General features: G+C 41.9%; 2 protein-coding genes across 2 annotated transcripts; both read left to right on the forward strand.

Annotated features, from left to right (window-relative positions):
* The first annotated feature begins 3,040 nt into the window (after positions 1-3,040).
* Positions 3,041-3,817, forward strand: LOC138890260 (uncharacterized). The gene has a single exon (XM_070173632.1). The coding sequence runs from the start codon at positions 3,041-3,043 to the stop codon at positions 3,815-3,817; it is 777 nt and encodes a 258-aa protein (XP_070029733.1).
* A 9,520-nt stretch (positions 3,818-13,337) lies between these two features.
* Positions 13,338-14,072, forward strand: LOC138890261 (uncharacterized). The gene has a single exon (XM_070173633.1). It carries the CDS (start codon positions 13,338-13,340, stop codon positions 14,070-14,072), a length of 735 nt encoding a protein of 244 aa, XP_070029734.1.
* The last annotated feature ends 3,659 nt before the right edge of the window (positions 14,073-17,731 follow it).

Below are 17,731 nucleotides of genomic sequence, written 5' to 3' on the forward strand. Positions count from 1 at the left end.
ATTCGATGCAAAAACCTATCAAATCAAGTCCGATTGACTTCAAATTTTGCACGCAAGTCATAAATGACATAACGAAGCTATAAAAATTTTCAGAACTAGATTCCGACCCTGATATAAAAAAGTTAACTCTCCGGTCAAACCTAAGAAATCTTTAACCTTAGATTTTTAGATTCCGTTAAACAGCGATAATTTAATCTAGGGACCTCCAAATTCGATTTCGAGCATATGTCCAAGTCCCAAATCACGATACGGAACTACCAGAATGGTCAAAACTTTTATTTGGGTTCGTTTGCTAAAAATGTTGACCGAAGTCAACTCAGTTGGGTTTTAAAGCTCTAGTTCACAATTTAATCCATTTTTTACATAAAAACCTTCCAGAAAATTATACGGACTGCGCACGCAAGTCCAGGAATTATTGATACCGCTTTTCAAGGTCTTAAAAATACCGAGAAATTATTTTATTTAAAGATGACATTTTGGGTCATCACAGTACCACAACTGTGAAAGGGTAACCGTAGATGCGAAAATGGGTCTTTAAGTGAAAGTCGCAGATGCGACCTAGGCTCCGCAGAAGCGGGACCGCAGATGCGGTCCTAGGGCCGCAAATGCGAAAATCGCTGGGCAGAACATATAAATTCTTGCCTTCGCGAAATTTAGCCATTTTTCATCTTTTCAAATTGGAAAGAAGCTTTGGGAGCACTTTTCAAGAGGGATTTTCAGAGGAGTTCATTGGGGGTAAGGTGTTTGGTCCCTAAACTCGTTATTGGAGTGATTTTTTATCAATTTAAGCATGAAAAATTAAGGAAAATCAGTGGTAATTGGGGGGTTAGGGCTTGTATAATTGAAGACCTTTGTGTGATGATTTGAGGGACAAATTGAGGTTAAATTTTGGCTCTCTTGATATGACTGAACTCGTGAGAGTGCGAGGTTTCTGAAAATATAAATTTTACCCGATTTCGAGACGTGGGCTCGGGGGGCGTTTGGTTATTTTACATAATTTTGCGTATTAGCTTAGAATATAATTGTAGAATCAATTACTTGAAGTGTTATTTACATTATGCAATTAAATTGAATAGATTTGGGCCATTTAGAGTCGAGTACTCGTGGCAAGAGCGTGGTTACGGGTTGATTTTTGAGCTGGTTCAAGGTAAGTGGCTTGTCTAATCTTGTGTGGGGGACCTTCCCCTTAGGATATGATATATTTGGTAATTGAAATGCCTTGTACGTGAGGTGACGAGTGCGTACTTGAGCTAATTGTTGAAAATCCGGTTTTACTTTAAGTATTTCAATTGAGTTCTTTTTTCCTGTTTTATTCTACTTGCGAATTTAGCCTGTTGTAGTTCAGAAAAACATGTTTAGTTGACTTAATTACTTATTTGCTTAAACTGCTTTAATTGCATTACTTGAAGCATGTTACACTAGAATTAACTGTTTACTTGGCACGAAATTTGTATTTAATTGAGTATTCTTATGTTGCTTCTATGTGTTTTTAATTTGGGACTACAGGACGACATCCCGGGAGATCTCCTGTTCGTATTTATGATCTGGACTGAGTTGCAGGATACCAAGAGATCTCTGGCATGTATATTGAGGATACCAAGAGATTCTCGGGATACCAAGAGATCCCTAACATATATTGAGGATACCAAGAGATCCCTAGCATATAATAAGGATACCAAGAGATCCTCGGGTTACCAAGAGATCCCTTGTATACATAGAGGATACCAAGAGATCCTCGGGATACCCAGAGATCCCCGATACCAAGAGATCCTCGGGATACCCAGAGATCCCCGGTTATCAGCCTTATTACGAGTGGTACCTCCTTGTGGTTTGCCTTCATCTATGTTTCCGTTATTGTACTCTTATTATCCTGTATAGATTCTTACTGTAGATTCTCAATTGTACTGCTTATCTTATCCTGTCATCTTTATATTTATCTAATCTCGGTAGGGCCTTGACCTTCCTCATCACTACCTAATCGAGGTTAGGCTTGACACTTATTGAGTACCGATATGGTGTACTCATGCCCCTTCTGCGCATGTTTTTCATGTGCAGATCCAGGTACCGCTACTCAGGCCTATCATCCTTGAGGAGGCGACTGCTCTAGAGACTTCGAGGTACATCTGCCGCGTTCGTAGATCGAGAAGCCCTTTTCTATTCTTGCTTTTAGTTTTTAGCCCTTCTGTATTTTTTTGTTCCTATTAGACATTCCGGAGTTAGAGCTATGTAGTATTAATCTTAGCTTGTGATTCGTGGGTTTCCGGATCTTGGATTTATGTATTGGCATTGAGAGTTAAACATGGTGTAAGCCGAGCGGCAAACATTGTTACTACTTTATTTCTGTTTTAAATTGTTTTACTTCCGCAAATTTTGGTTTTCTTCCGCAAATTATGCTTACCTAGTCATAGAGACTAGGTGCTGTCACGATGGTTCACGGAGGGCGAACCGGGGTCGTGACAAGTTGGTATCAGAGCTCTAGGTTCATTGGAGTCATGGATCACAAGCCGGTTTATTAGAGTCTCGATGATAGGTATGGAGACATTTGTACTTATCTACGAGAGGCTATGTAACTGTTAGGAAAAAATTTCACTTCATTTGATTCCTTGTCGTGTGATATTTTGACATCACAATTCTAAACTTCTGTCTTCTATTCTCTCACAGATGGTGAGGACACGTGCTACCCGAGATGATCAGGTACCCACGCCCCTACTGCAGCCGTCAGAGGCCGGGTCCGGAGTAGAGGCCGAGGACGCGCATGTGGTGCAGCTAGATCACCTGCGCGAGCTGCCACTGAGGTGCCACCTGCAGTTCTAGCCGGAGTCCAGGCACCTGATACGCCTACTGCTACTACTACTCCAGCCCTTCAGGAGACTTTGGCGTAGTTCATGAGCATGTACACCACCTTGGCTCAGGTAGGGTTGCTTCCCCTTGTTGCAGCCACATCTCAGGCCGGGGGAGGAACATAGACTCCCGTCGCCTACACTCCTGAGCAGCGAGTGAATGTTGAGCAGGTCCATGAGATTATTCTTGGACCTCCTGCATGCCAGTTCAGCCCGAGGACAGGGCAGCGGCTTCCGAGGAGGAGCAACTAAGGCTTGAGAGGTTCAAGAAGTACAAGCCTCCTGTATTCAGCGGTCTAGCATCGGAGGATGCTCTGGGATTTCTAGATGAGAGCTACCGCATTCTCTATACCATGGGTATATCAGGATCGAGCAGGGTTTCCTTCACTACCTTCCATCTTCGAGGAGCCGCCTATGAGTGGTGGCACAGCTATGAGTTAGACAGTCCAGATGAGGCTGCTTCACTGACTTCGACTCAGTTTTCAAATCTGTTCCTGAGACAATATGTTCCTCAGAGCCTCAGGGACGCATGGCGCACGGAGTTTGAGCATTTGCGCCTTGGTGCTATGACTGTCTCAGAATATGCTATCTATTACACTAGTTTGGCTAGGCATGCACCAGCCTTGGTTTCTACTATCTGCGAGAGGGTTCACCGGTTTATTGAGGGGCTTATTCCTAGCATCATGTCTATCATGGATCGTGAGTTGGATATGGATATTTCTTATCAGCAGGTGGTGAGCATTGCTAGGAGGATTGAAGGTATTCCTGCTATGGAGAGAGAAGAGTGGGAGGCCAAGAGGTTTCGAGAGTCGGGCCATTATTCTGGTGCCCGTACCCCAGTTACAGGTCGTCATGGTAAGGGTTATATGAGTCATCCTGTTTATTCAGCTCTTCCAGCAGCCAGTAGTGCTCCAGCTCCTTCTAGGCCTTATGAGCCTTATTATGTACCTCCGGTTTCTAGCGCGCCTCCTGCGTGAGGTGTTTTCCGAGGTTAGTCTAGCAGACCTAGTCCGAGCTAGTCACAGCCGCCACATCCTCCCAGAGCTTGTTTTGAGTGTGGTGACATACTCCACGTGGTGAGGGATTGCCCTAGACTTAGAAGGAGTGCACCTCCACAGAGATCTCAGCCACAGCGTGCCCCACAGAGTTCACAGGCTATGATTACAACTCCAGTTGCTACCCCACCTGCTCAGCCAGCTAGAGGTGGAGGTCTAGGAGGTAGAGGCCACCCTAGAGGGGGAGGCCAGGCCAGATACTATGCCTTTCCTACCCGTACCGAGGTTGTTGCCTTCGATTCTGTCATCACAGGTATTATATTAGTTTTCCACAGAGATGCATCGGTTCTATTCGATCCAAGCTCTACTTACCCTTATGTGTCTTCTTATTTTGCTCCGCATTTGGGTGTATCTTGGAATTCTTTGAGTTCCCCTGTTTATGTTTCTACTCCTATGGGAGATTCTCTTGTTGTGGACCACATCTATCGGTCGTGTTTGGTTGCTCTTAGTGGTTTGAGACCAGAGCCGATTTATTATTGCTCAGCATGGTATATTTTGATATTATCTTGGACATTTTGTCACACCAAAACCATGATGCTGGCTATGCCAGGTGTACTGCATGTTGAGTGGAGGGGTACTTTAGATCACACTCCCAGTAGAGTTATTTCTTTTCTTAAAGTTCAGCGTATGGTTGAGAAGGGGTGTGACGCGTACTTAGCTTATGTAAGAGATGGCAGTATTGATACCCCTTCAGTTGATTCAGTCCTAGTAGTACGAGATTTTCCAGATGTGTTTCCAGCTGATCTTCCAGGCATACCTCCTGATAGAGATATTGATTTTGGCATCGATCTGTTGTCGGGCACTCAACCCATTTCTATTCCTCCGTATCGTATGGCTCCTCCTGAGTTGAAGGAGTTGAAGGTTCAGTTACAGGAATTGCTTGATAAAGGTATTATTCGGCCCAGTGTATCACCTTGGGGTGCTCCTGTCTTATTTGTGAAGAAAAAAGATGGTTTTACATGTACGTGTATTGATTATCGCCAGTTGGACAAAGTGACAATTAAGAACCGTTATCCTTTGCCTCATATTGATGATTTGCTTGACCAGCTTCAGGGCGCACGGGTGTTTTCTAAGATTGATTTGTGCTCAAGTTACCATCAGTTGAAGATTCGGGAGCCAGATATCCCAAAGATTGCTTTCAGGACTCGGTATGGTCATTACGAGTTTTTTGTTATGTTATTTGGGCTGACTAATGCCCCAATAGCCTTTATGCATTTGATGCACAGTGTGTTCCGACCGTATCTTGACTCATTCATCATTGTCTTTATTGATGACATTCTAGTGTATTCCTGGAGTCGGGAAGATCATGAGCAACACCTGAGGACTGTGCTTCAGATTCTGAGAGAGAAGAAGTTATATGCTAAGTTCTCAAAATGTGAGTTTTGGTTGGATTCAGTGGCATTCATAGGCCACGTGGTATCGAGTGTGGGTATTCAGGTGGATCTAAAGAAGATAGAGGTCGTGCAGAGTTAGCCCAGACCATCCTCATCTACAAAGATCCGTAATTTCCTTGACTTGGCGGGTTACTACCGTTGTTTTGTTGAGGGGTTTTCATCAATTGCAGTCCCTATGACCAAGTTGACCCAGAAGGGTGCTCCGTTCTAGTGGAAGTAGGAGTGTGAGGCGAGCTTTCAGAAGCTCAAGACAGCTTCGACGACAACCCCAATTTTGATACTGCCTACAGATTTGAGGTCTTATACGGTCTATTGTGATGCCTCGAGGGTTGGCCTCGAAGCGGTGTTGATGCAGGATGATAGGGTGATTGCCTACGTGTCCAGACAGTTGAAAATACATGAGAAGAACTACCCTCTTCATGACCTTGAATTAGCTGCCATTGTTCACGCCCTGAATATTTGGCGCCATTATTTATACGGTTTGCCTTGTGAGATTTATACTGACCATCGGAGCTTGCAGCACCTGTTCAAGCAAAAGGATCTGAATTTGTGCCAGAGGAGGTGGTTAGAGTTGCTGAAGGACTATGATATTACTATTCTGTATTACCCGGGCAAGGCCAATGTGGTGGCCGATGCTTTGAGTCGTCGGGCGGAGAGTTTGAAGAGTTTGGCTTATTTACTAGCATCGGAGAGGCCTATGGCGATGGACATTCAGGACTTAGCTAGCCAGTTTGTGAGATTGGATCTTTCGGAGCCCATTGGGGCTCTAGCTTGCGTGATTTCTCGGTCTTCCTGGTTTGATCGTATCAGAGAGCGGCAATATGATGATCCTTATTTGCTTGTCTTCAAGGACAAGGTTCAGCATGGTGATGCCAGAGATGTGACTATTGGTGATGATGGGGTACTGAGGAGACAGGGTCGGATTTTTGTACCCAATGTTGATGGGCTTCGAGAGTTGATTCTAGAGGAGGCCCATAGTTCGCGGTATTCTATCCATCCGGGTGCCGCGAAAATGTATTAGGATTTGAGACAGCTTTATTGGTGGAGGCGGATGAAGAAAGATATAGTTGGATTCATATCTCGGTGTCTCAACTGTCAGCAGGAAAAGTATGAGCACCAGAGACCGGGTGGGTTGCTTCAGCAGATAGAGATTCCGGAGTGGAAGTGGGAGTGGATCACCATGGACTTTGTAGTTAGGCTCCCACAGACTTTGAGGAAGTTTGATGCTATTTGGGTGATTGTGGATCGGCTGACCATTCGCTCATTTCATTCTTGTGTGTACTACTTATTCCTCGGAGCAGTTGGCGGATATTTATATCTGGGAGATTGTTCGTCTGTATGGTATTCCAATGTCCATCATTTCAGATAGAGGTACTCAGTTCACATCACGGTTCTGGAGGGCCGTTCAACATGAGTTGGGTACTGGGATGGAGTTGAGTACAACATTTCACCCTCAGACGGACGGACATTCCTAGCGTAGTATTCAGATTCTTGAGGATATGCTCCGTGCGTGCGTGATCGAGTTTGGAGGTCTTGGGATCAGTTCTTGCCATTGATGGAGTGTGCTTACAACAATAACTATCAGTCCAGTATTCAGATGGCACCGTATGAGGCTTTATATGGGAGACAGTGTAGATCCCTAGTGGGCTGGTTTGAGCTGGGTGAGGCTAGATTATTGGGCACGGACTTAGTTCAGGATGCTTTGGAGAAGGTTAAGGTGATTCAGGATAGACTCCGTACAACCCAATCCAGATAGAAGAGTTACGCAGATCGGAAGGTTCGTGATGTTTCCTATATGGTTGGAGACCGGGTTCTGCTTTGGGTTTCGCCTATAAAGGTCGTTATGAGATTCAAGAAGAAGGGAAAGTTGAGTCCGAGATTTATTAGCCCTTTTGAGATATTGAGGCGTGTTGGGGAGGTTGCTTATGAGCTTGCCTTACCTCCCAGCTTGGCCGGAGTTCATTCAATATTCCATGTTTCTATGCTCCGGAGGTATCACAGTGATCCATTGCACGTGTTGGATTTCAGTTCAGTCCAGTTGGACAAGGATCTATCTTATATTGAGGAGCGAGTGGCAATATTGGACAGGCAGGTTAGAAAGCTGAGGTCAAAGAACATTGCATTCGTGAAAGTTCAGTGGCGGGGCCAGCCGGTCGAGGAGGCGACCTGGGAGACCGAGCAGGATATGCACAGCCGTTACCCTCATCTTTTCACTGCATCAGGTATGTCTTTATGCTCATTCGAGGACGAATGAATGTTTAAGTGTAGGAGGATGTGACGACCCGACCAGTTGTCTTAAGAATTAATGCCCCGATCCCCTATTAACTGCTTTATCCAAGTTAAATTCTGCTATTTTGATTTGTCGGGATGTTCAGTGTCAAGTTTTGGATAGTTTTAGGACACTTAGTCCCTAAATGAGAGCTTAAGTGTTGGAAAGTTGACCGTAGTCGGAACATTGTGAAGACGACATCAGAATGGAAATTCGATGGTTCTGTTAGCTCAATTGGGTGATTTCGGTCTTAGGGGCGTGTTCAGATTGTGTTTTGGAGGTCCGTAGCTAAATTAGGCTTGGAATGCTGAAAGTTGAATTTTTAAAGTTCCGGTCCGATAGTGAGATTTTTATACAAGAGTCGGATCGGAATTCCGGAAGTTGGAATTGTTCCATAGTGTTGAATGTGACGTGTGTGCAAAATTTCAGGTCATTCAGACGAGGTTTGATAGACTTTTTGATCGAAAGCGTATTTTGAGAATTTTGGAGTTCTTAGGCTTGAATCCATAGTTAATTCGAGGTTTCGATGTTGTTCTAGTGTTTTAAGGATTGGTACGAGTTTGGGTAGCGATTTGTGACTTATTAGTGCCTTTGGTTGAGGTCCCGAAGGCATCAGGATGATTTCGGATGGTTGACGGAAAGATTTTGGAAGTTAAGTTGCAGCTTCAGCTACTGGTTCTGTCATAACCTTACCTGCGGTTTGGGTTCCGCAGGTGCGGTGCCGCAGAAGCGGCTAACAGGCCGTAAAAGTGAAATTGAGGGAGGTCAGCAGGTTCCGCAGATGCGGGAGATTTTCCACAGAAGCGGAACCGCATCTGCGAGTTGGAGACCGCAGAAGCAGAATTTGGTCATCTCTTCAGGAACCGCAGATGCGGGTAGTCCACCGCAAAAGCGGTACCGCACCTGCAGAAGGGTTACCACAGATGCGAAAATGGGTCTTTAAGTGAAAGTCGTAGATGCGACCTAGGCTTCGCAGAAGCGAGACCGCAGATGCAGTCCTAGGGCCGCAAATGCGAAAATCACTGAGCAGAACATATAAATTCTTGCTTTCGCGAAATTTAGCCATTTTTCATCTTTTCAAAATGGAAAGAAGCTTGGGGAGCACTTTACAAGAGGGATTTTCAGAGAGTTTCATTGGGGTAAGGTCTTTGGTCCCTAAACTCGTTATTGGAGTGATTTTTATCAATTTAAGCATGAAAAATTAAGGAAAATCAATAGTAAATGGGGGTTAGGGCTTGTATAATTGGAAACTTTTGAGTGATGATTTGAGGGACAAATTGAGGTCCAATGTCGGTACTCTTGATATGACTGAACTCGTGAGAGTGCGAGGTTTCTGAAAATATAAATTTTAACCGATTCCGAGACGTGGGTCCGAGGAGCGTTTTGGTCATTTTACATAATTTCACGTATTAGCTTAGAAATTAATTGTATAATCAGTTACTTGAAGTGTTATTTATATTATGTAATTAAATTGAATAGATTTGGGCCATTTGGAGTCGAGTACTCGTGGCAAGAGCGTGGTTACGAGTTGATTTTTGAGCTGGTTCGAGGTAAGTGGCTTGTCTAACCTTGTGTGGGGGACCTTCCCCTTAGGATATGATATATTTGGTAATTGAAATGTCTTGTATGTGAGGTGAAGAGTGCGTACTTGAGCTAATTGTTGAAAATCCGATTTTACTTTAAGTATTTCAATTGAGTTCATTTTTCCTGTTTTATTCTACTTGCGAATTTAGCCTGTTGTAATTTAGAAAAACATGTTTAGTTGACTTAATTGCCTATTTGCTTAAACTGCTTTAATTGCATTACGTGAAGCATGTTAGGCTAGAATTAATTGTTTACTTGGCACGAAATTTGCATTTAATTGAGTATTCTTGTGTTGCTTCTATGTGTTTTTAATTTGGGAATACAGGACGACATCCCGGGAGATTCCCTGTACGTATTTATGATTTGGACTGAGGTGCGGGATACCAAGAGATCCCTGACACGTATATTGAGGATACTAAGAGATCCTCGGGATACCAAGTGATCCCTAGCATATATTGAGGATACCAAGAGATCCTCGGGATACCAAGAGATCCCTAGCATATAATGAGGATACCAAGAGATCCTCGTGATACCCAGAGATCCCCGGTTATCAGCCTTGTTATGAGTGGTACTTCCTTGTGGTTTGCCTTCATCTCTGTTTCCGTTATTGTACTCTTATTATCCTGTATAGATTCTTACTGTAGATTCTCAATTGTATTGCTTATCTTATCCTATCATCTTTATATTTATCTAATCTCGGTAGGGCCCTGACCTTCCTCGTCACTACCCAATCGAGGTTAAGCTTGACACTTACTGAATACCGCTGTGGTGTACTTATGCCCCTTCTGCGCGTGTTTTTCATGTGCAGATCCATGTACCGTAACTCAGGCCTATCATCCTTGAGGAGGAGACTATTCTAGAGACTTCAAGGTACATCTGCCACGTCCGCAGACCGAGAAGCCCCTTTTTATTCCTGCTTTTAGTTTTTAGCCCTTCTATATTTTTCTGTTCTTATTAGATATTCCGGAGTTAGAGCTATGTAGTATTGATCTTAGCTTGTGATTCGTGGGTTTCCGAGTCTTGGATTTATGTATTGGTATTGAGAGTTAAACATGGTGTAAGCCGAGCGGTATATTTAAACACTGTTACTACTTCATTTCTGTTTTAAATTATTTTATTTCCGCAAATTTTGGTTTTCTTCCGCAAATTAGGCTTACCTAGTCGTAGAGACTAGGTGCCGTCACGATGGTTCACGGAGGGAGAACTGGGATCGTGACAACTTTAAGAGGCTGTATATGTATTTGGGCTTGTATAAATAGAAGACTTTCGCGAAATTAGGTCAAGTTTTGTGTTTTTGCAAGTACTGTAGCCATTTCTCTTTGCTGTTTTAGGAAACTTTAGCTTATTTTGGTCATTTAACATTAGATTTCTCTATTTTAATCTTCCAATATGAGTTTTATTATCTTTTCTTCTTTGTTTTCTTATACACCTACTATGAGTAGCTAGATTTTTACTAGGGTTGTGACCTTACCCTAGTGTGTAAAATTTTATGGGTGATTAATTTTATGCGTATTTATGAATGGGTATTTATTATTTAGGTTAGTTCATGCTTCAATTGTAGAATTAATGGTGGTAAGCATTGATTCATGCCTATTTGACTCAGTCTCTTCTTGAGAAAGAGGGACCTAGTCTAGGTTAACTTAGCTAACAAGGAATTGGGTCAACTGAGAGATTGATTAACCCAATTAAAGGGTTCAACCTAGAGATAGTAACAACCCGACTTGAGCTCTTATCAACCATTTTGGTAGATACCCATTTGGTCTTGAGAAAGTCAAATTGGGCAAAACCACTCTCTGACCGAGAGGTATTAAGTGGGACAACGTAGTATTGTGAGCTATAATACACCCCAGTCAATAAAACGAGCATAAAAGTCTTTATCCCATGAGGCAAATATTTAGGTCATGGTCACAGCCTTAGGCTTTTTACAAACTTGAAAAACAACAAAAACAATTATCCTAGTCTTACTTCTTTACTTTGCATTCTTTAGTCCTAAAAATAGAAATAGCAATAACACCATTTTATGGAAGTGCAAATTAAGATAGTTCAAATTCACGCACTAGAATATATACTCCTAACCCCTATCTTAGCTACCTATGGATTTGACCCCAACTCTTTGTTGGATTTTATTATTGCAAAACGACCATGCCATACCTCTTAGAGGCGTGCATTTGGATATGATCAATTTTTAGTGCCGTTACTGGGGAGTTAAAAACGTTGTTAGCTATATATTTGGGTATGTTTTTGAATATCTTCTTTTCCTTTCGTGTTATTATCTTGTTTCAGAAATAGTAGGTACAACCATGGCAAACAATGAGCTCAAAAATATTGCTTTGGGGGATGTGGATGTTGAGGATGAGAAAGTTGATGAGGTTCCTCTTGAACTTTAAGCCAATAGAAGAGGGCGAGCGCCTCATGACAATGTCCCCGCTCCACCCCCTCCTCCTCCATGAGCGGCTCCACACTGGGTGTTGCCCAATGAAGGGCATACAAGTGCTATAGTCCCACCCCGTATTAGGACGGGCAACTTTCAAATCACCAATATGGTTCTCACTTTGCTAGAGCAACGAGGTTTCTTCACCGAGACTCCGAGTCAAAATGTGTATAAACACTTGAAAGGATTTGTAGACACTTGTTGGGGGAGTAAACAAACAAATGTCTCCGAGGATGATTTGAGGCTAAGGTTTTTCCCTTCTCTACGGGGGAAAGCCTTAGATTGGTTGGAACGATTGCCAAACCATTCCATTCATACTTGGGATGAGTTGGTGGAGAAATTTATTTCCATATTCTTCTCTCCCGGGCATATGGCTACCCTTAGAGATGTGATTCTAGCATTCAAGCAAGAGCCCAATGAGCGGCTACACGAGATATGAGAGCAGTATAGAACAATGGTTAAAGAGTTTCCCAATAACGATATGACGGAGAATATGATTCAACAAACTTTCTATCTTAGGATTAATACGACCAACCAATACATGGTGAATCAACTTGCCGATGGAAATTTCATGATAATGCCATATGCGGAATCTTGTGAGATTTTGGATGAAATGTCGGACACATCATCTGCATGGAAATCCCGAGCTAATGTTCCCCAAGGTGATCCGAACGTAATTCACCTCCATAAAGAGTTGCATGACTATGAGCAAGCCATTGCCGAATTGACCACCACTATGAATCAATTAGCAAAGTCTCAACTTCAACAAGTGCAAAGTCCTAAGCAAGTCAATGCCATGGAGGGAGTAAACATGATGGTGAATAAAAGAAGGACCAAGGGTCCGCAAGTGCAAAATCGAGTGGAAAATTATGTACAAGAAGATAGTGGGTTTGATCAAGATGAATCTTACAATGAACAAGAAAAGGAAGTGCAATATGTGAACAACTTTCAAGGGCAACGAAACAATTTCCACGGCCCAAGTCAACAACAATGACGACCTTAAAACAATCAAGGCAATTGGAATTCTAATAACCAAGGTAATTGGAATGGTGGAAACAATCAAGGGAATTGGCATAATAATAACAATCAAGAAAATAGGTAAATGGGGGAATAACAATCAAGGAAGATGGAACAATAATCAAGGCAATTGGGGGTCGGGTTTTCAAAGGCCTCCTATGTATCAACAACCGAGCAACCCGCCTTCTTATCCTTCCCATGGCCCAAGTTCTTCCAATAATGAAATAGGGCGAATTGAGATTATGTTCAAGCAAATGATGGAAAAGAATGCCGATTTAGATGGCCAACTTGCCTCACACAACATATCAATTCGTAACTTAGAAGTCCAAATGGGGCAAATCTCTCAAGCTCTAAATTCTCGTCCTAAGGGGGCACTACCAAGTAACACGGCGTTGAACCTAAAGGGTGGGAATAACACAGGACATGCCATGACCTTTACTACAAAAAGTGGAAGAGGTGGGAATGCACCTACCTCAAGTCAAAGGCAACTTCTGGATGATGAGCAAGTGGTACAAGAAGAAGAGATCCCGAACAATGTGGCGCAAGCAAATGATGAAGTGCGGATTTATATTGATGAAAATGTGGAAGAGACTCAAGAGGAAGTGAACCCGTCTAGGGATCACATTATTGACATACTAGAACCGGTAGTGCAAAAGGCTAAGGCACCATTGCCTAAGCCTCCTCCTCCATATCCTCAAAGGCTTGCCAAGAAAAATGGAGAGAATCAATTCAACAAAGTTCATTGACATGATGAAGAGTCTCTCGATCAATGTGCCATTAGTTGAAGCTTTGGAACAAATGCCCGATTATGCAAAGTTTATGAAGGATTTTGTGACAAAGAAGTGGTCAATCAATTTTGAAACTATCAAAGTCACTCATCAAGTGAGTGTAATTCTGCATTCAATGGCTCCTAAACTGGAAGATCCTGGTACTTTCACAATCCCTTGTACCATTGGAAATGCCGAGTTTGCTAAAGCTCTTTGTGTTCATGGGGAAGGTATCAATTTGATGCCCTATTCGATTTTCAAGACTTTGGGAATTGGACAACCAAGACCCATATCTATGAGATTACAAATGATCGATTGTACCATGAAGAGATTGTTGGGAGTAATTGAAGATGTATTAGTTCGTGTTGATAAATTCATTCTTTTAGCGGATTTTGTTATTCTTGATTGTGGAGTGGACTATGAGGTGTTGATTATTCTTGGAAGTCCTTTTCTTGCTAACGGAAAGACTCTTATTGATGTGGAAGCCATAAAACTCACTTTTCAGGTGGGTGATGACAAGGTGGTATTCCACGTGTGCAAATCTATGCGGAAACAAAATAGCAATGAAGTGTGTTCTTTCGTGGACTTGGTGAACGATGTGATTGTTGATGATACAAGTGCCACAATCAATGTGTGTGATATGTTGGAGGCCGTCTTGCTAAACTTTGATGATGGCGATATGGATGGATTCATGGAATGTGCGAATTATTTGTAAGGAATGGGGTCGTACAACTATGAACCCCAAAAACTCTTCTTGGGTACTGAAAATAGAAAACTCCTCCTACAAAACCTTCAATAGAAGAGCCTCTACCTTGGAGTTGAAGCCATTGCCTCCACATCTTTGGTATGAATTTCTTGGCCCTTGTTCTACTTTACCAGTTATTCTTTCCTCTTGTTTGACTAACGTGCATGTAGATTCTACATTGGCGGTGCTACAAAAGAGGAGGAAGGCTATTGGGTGGACATTGGCAGATAGTCGGGGGATAAGCCCCGCATTTTGCATGCATAAGATAAACTTGGAGGAAGGAACCAAACCATTTATTGAACATGAAAGGAGACTAAATGAAGCCATGAAAGAGGATGTCAAAAAGGAGATTATCCAGTAGTTGGATGTCAGGGTTGTCTACCCCATTTCCGATAGTTCGTGGACTTCTCCGGTTCAATATGTCCCAAAGAAGGGGGCATAACGGTGGTCACCAATGACAAAGATGAGTTGATTCCCACAAGAACGGTGATCGGATGGAGAGTGTGTATGGACTATCGCAAGCTCAACAAAGTCACAAGGAAGGATCATTTCCCACTTCCTTTCTTAGACTAAATAGCTTGATAGGTTGGCCGGCCGTGCTTTCTATTGCTTTCTTGATGGGTATTTGGGCTACAACCAAATCCTTATTGCTCTGGAGGATCAAGAGAAAACAACAATTACATGTCCCTATGGCACTTTCTCCTTCAAGCGGATGCCATTTGGTTTATACAATGCACCGACGACTTTTCAAAGGTGTATGATGGCTATCTTCATGGACATGGTGGAGGACTACCTTGAAGTTTTCATGGATGACTTCTCGATGGTTAGGGGTTCTAATAGGTTACAAGTACTTTGGGCATAAGTACTTTACTTTACGTTTTAATGATCTAACAAACTTACCATCCAGAACCAGATAAGGAACCTGTTACACATTTACAAGACCTTAAGATCACAAAGTTCCAGATTGGGATCCAACATGGGATATAAATCAACTTTACAGAGTGGAAGGAACAACAGAGGGAACAGGTCCCTACCAGTTCCCGAGGAGACTGTATGAAGTCAACTCTTAAGTTGGAAAGTTGTTGCCTACACACGTTACTATACAGGAACAGTGCAGCAGTTAACTTTCTGTGGAAGGCTTTTTACCTACCTTGCTTACATCATTGTAAGTGATGTCACACATGTATAAATACAATCAAGAAAGGTAAAACAACTTACTTCATGAGAGAACAACATAAGGAATCTGATACAATTAAGTTCCCTTGTATTCAGAATAACTAGTCATATGTCTGGTTCAATTCTCAATGAAATCAGATAAGGAAACAACAGAGGGAACAAATAGGGATTAGTTTTCCTCGTCGTTGTATAGTCAACTCTACAACTATAAAAGTTGTTGCACTGTACTATTTGGCAGGCTGCTGCACTGTACCATCTGCAGTAGTACAGCAGCAAGCTGTAGCTTGCTAAGGCCAAACTAAAGGGAACTTTATTGTATCATCCTTTATGATATTACATACACATATTATCAACATGAGGCAAGGGATTTTATCTCTCCAACACTTGCAAAATTAAAATAAAATATTCTCTCAAGTGCTAGCCACAACCTCTCTCAAGAACAAAGTTGCTGCAACCTCAAGGACCAGATCCAAAGATTGAAGATATCTTAAGTCCTTAGGTTTGTTGAGTCTTCGTTATTTGTTCTTGATATGTAACTCCTACATTATCTTAGTTAGAAGCATTGTGTAGGAAACCTTTTGTAAATCATAAACCCTTGTGTTTGTGTCTTGGCTAGAGTTAGTCGAGTTGTGAAGTCTTTGTAATAGAGTTATTACAAAGTGGCTTGCAATAGTGTTGTTACAAGTTTGTGAGTGATTAAATCTTTGTAATAGAGTTATTACAAAGTGGATTGTAATAGTGTAGTTACAAGTTAGTGGGGGATTAAGAGGTTAATTCCTAGGTTACAATAGGTTGTAATCTAAAGTTTGCTTAGTAGTGAAGTTAAAATCCTACAAGGGTAGGTTGTGGTTTGTTAAAATCCAACAAGGGTAGGTCGTAATTTTTAATCCCGTGAGCTGGGAGTTTTCCACGTAAAATTCCTCTATGTTATTTATTTACTACTAATTTACTGTGGGAACAAATAGAGAACCTAGTTCCCTATACTGTTTGGTCTTACAGTTTGTTGCTTACTGTTGGACCTAATAGAGAACCCGATTCTCTATACAGTTTGGTGGACGCTTACTTTTATCAGATTCCTTTTATGATTGCTTGGCTAATTTGGATAAAGTATTAGCAAGATGTGAAGAAACGAATTTGTTGATAAATAAGGAGAAGTGTCATTTCATGGTCGAGGAAGGCATTGTCCTGTAAGGCCCCCTAAAAAATTTGCTCAAAAACCTGAGATCTCGTAGTGCCAAGTTAGGAATATGTGTTAGAAACACGTAATATTCTTCAGACCCTTTTGATTGATCTGTGCATTAAAAAGTTAAGGAATACTGTTTTTCAGAAGAGAGCGTTTCTGCGATTCATTATGCGGTCGCATAATAGCTATACGGATCGCATAGTCACCGCAGAGTGAGGCAGTTTGATGGTTAATTTTGAGGTCAACTATGCGGCCAATTATGTGATCGCATAATGAATATGTGGGTCGCATAGTCATCGCATAATCTCCTTAGAATTTTGCGAAGGGCAGTTGTGCGGTGCATTATGCGACCGCAGAACAGGTATGCGGACTGCATTCCTACTGCATACCCGGGCAGATTGTTCATGTTTTGGGGCCCATTTTGCGGTCCCTTTTGCGTATTGCATGTCAATTATGCGATCGCAGATTTGTATTGGGGTTCCTAATTTCTAATTTTCTGACCCGACCCCATGTCGATATATTATATGCTACCCTTCATTTTGGCCTATTTTCTGATGTATTTAGAGAGAGAAAGAGAGAGAGGGGGGTCCTAGAGGGAGAAGGGGTTCTTCATCAACGTTTCTCCTAAGATCTTGCTTAAACCCTTGAAGATTTGTTAAGAAAGGCACCTAGGTCTTCTTCCTAAGAGGTAAGGTTCTATAACCCAAGCTCTTAATTACTAGATATAACTAGGATAGACCATTATAAGGGTAATCCATGAGTATGTGAGTGGATATCTTGCATGCATAAGTTCTTAAAGTATTTGGTGAGGTCTTGAGCTAAGGATGGGATGAGGGATGGTAGGATCTTTAACAAAATGGTTTTAAAAGCATAATGCACACTTAGTGTTTGAAAATATGCTCAAATGAGCTATAACTATGATCACCTCTCTAATTTGTGGTTTGATTTATCATGTTCCTAAGAGATTGACGTTGCTAAGAGTCTCGGAGTATAGTAGGACTTAAGAAAAGCTCAATCGAGGTATGTAGGCTAAACTTTCTCTCTCGGAAGTGAATTCCATATTATTTTTTAAGTTTAAGTGTGGTTTGTGTACCAAGATGGTATAGCCTTGAGTCACATTTTAAATGAAGGTTAGTATGTTAATTGAGTGAGAAGAGTTCGATATGTTTAATGCTCCTAGTTGGTCTTATGTGTACTAAATGCTTTGATTGAATGTGTCTATTTGTTGATAAACTGTAAAGGTGTTTGAAAATGAATCGAATGAGAAAAT

Source organism: Nicotiana sylvestris, chromosome 4, assembly GCF_000393655.2.
Source record: "Nicotiana sylvestris chromosome 4, ASM39365v2, whole genome shotgun sequence".
In the NCBI taxonomy this organism is placed as follows: domain Eukaryota; kingdom Viridiplantae; phylum Streptophyta; class Magnoliopsida; order Solanales; family Solanaceae; genus Nicotiana; species Nicotiana sylvestris.

Coding starts and splice junctions, on each gene's coding strand:
- LOC138890260 (XM_070173632.1), top strand. CDS start 3,041: ATGCCAGTTCAGCCCGAGGACAGGGCAGCGGCTTCCGAGGAGGAGCAA.
- LOC138890261 (XM_070173633.1), top strand. CDS start 13,338: ATGATGAAGAGTCTCTCGATCAATGTGCCATTAGTTGAAGCTTTGGAA.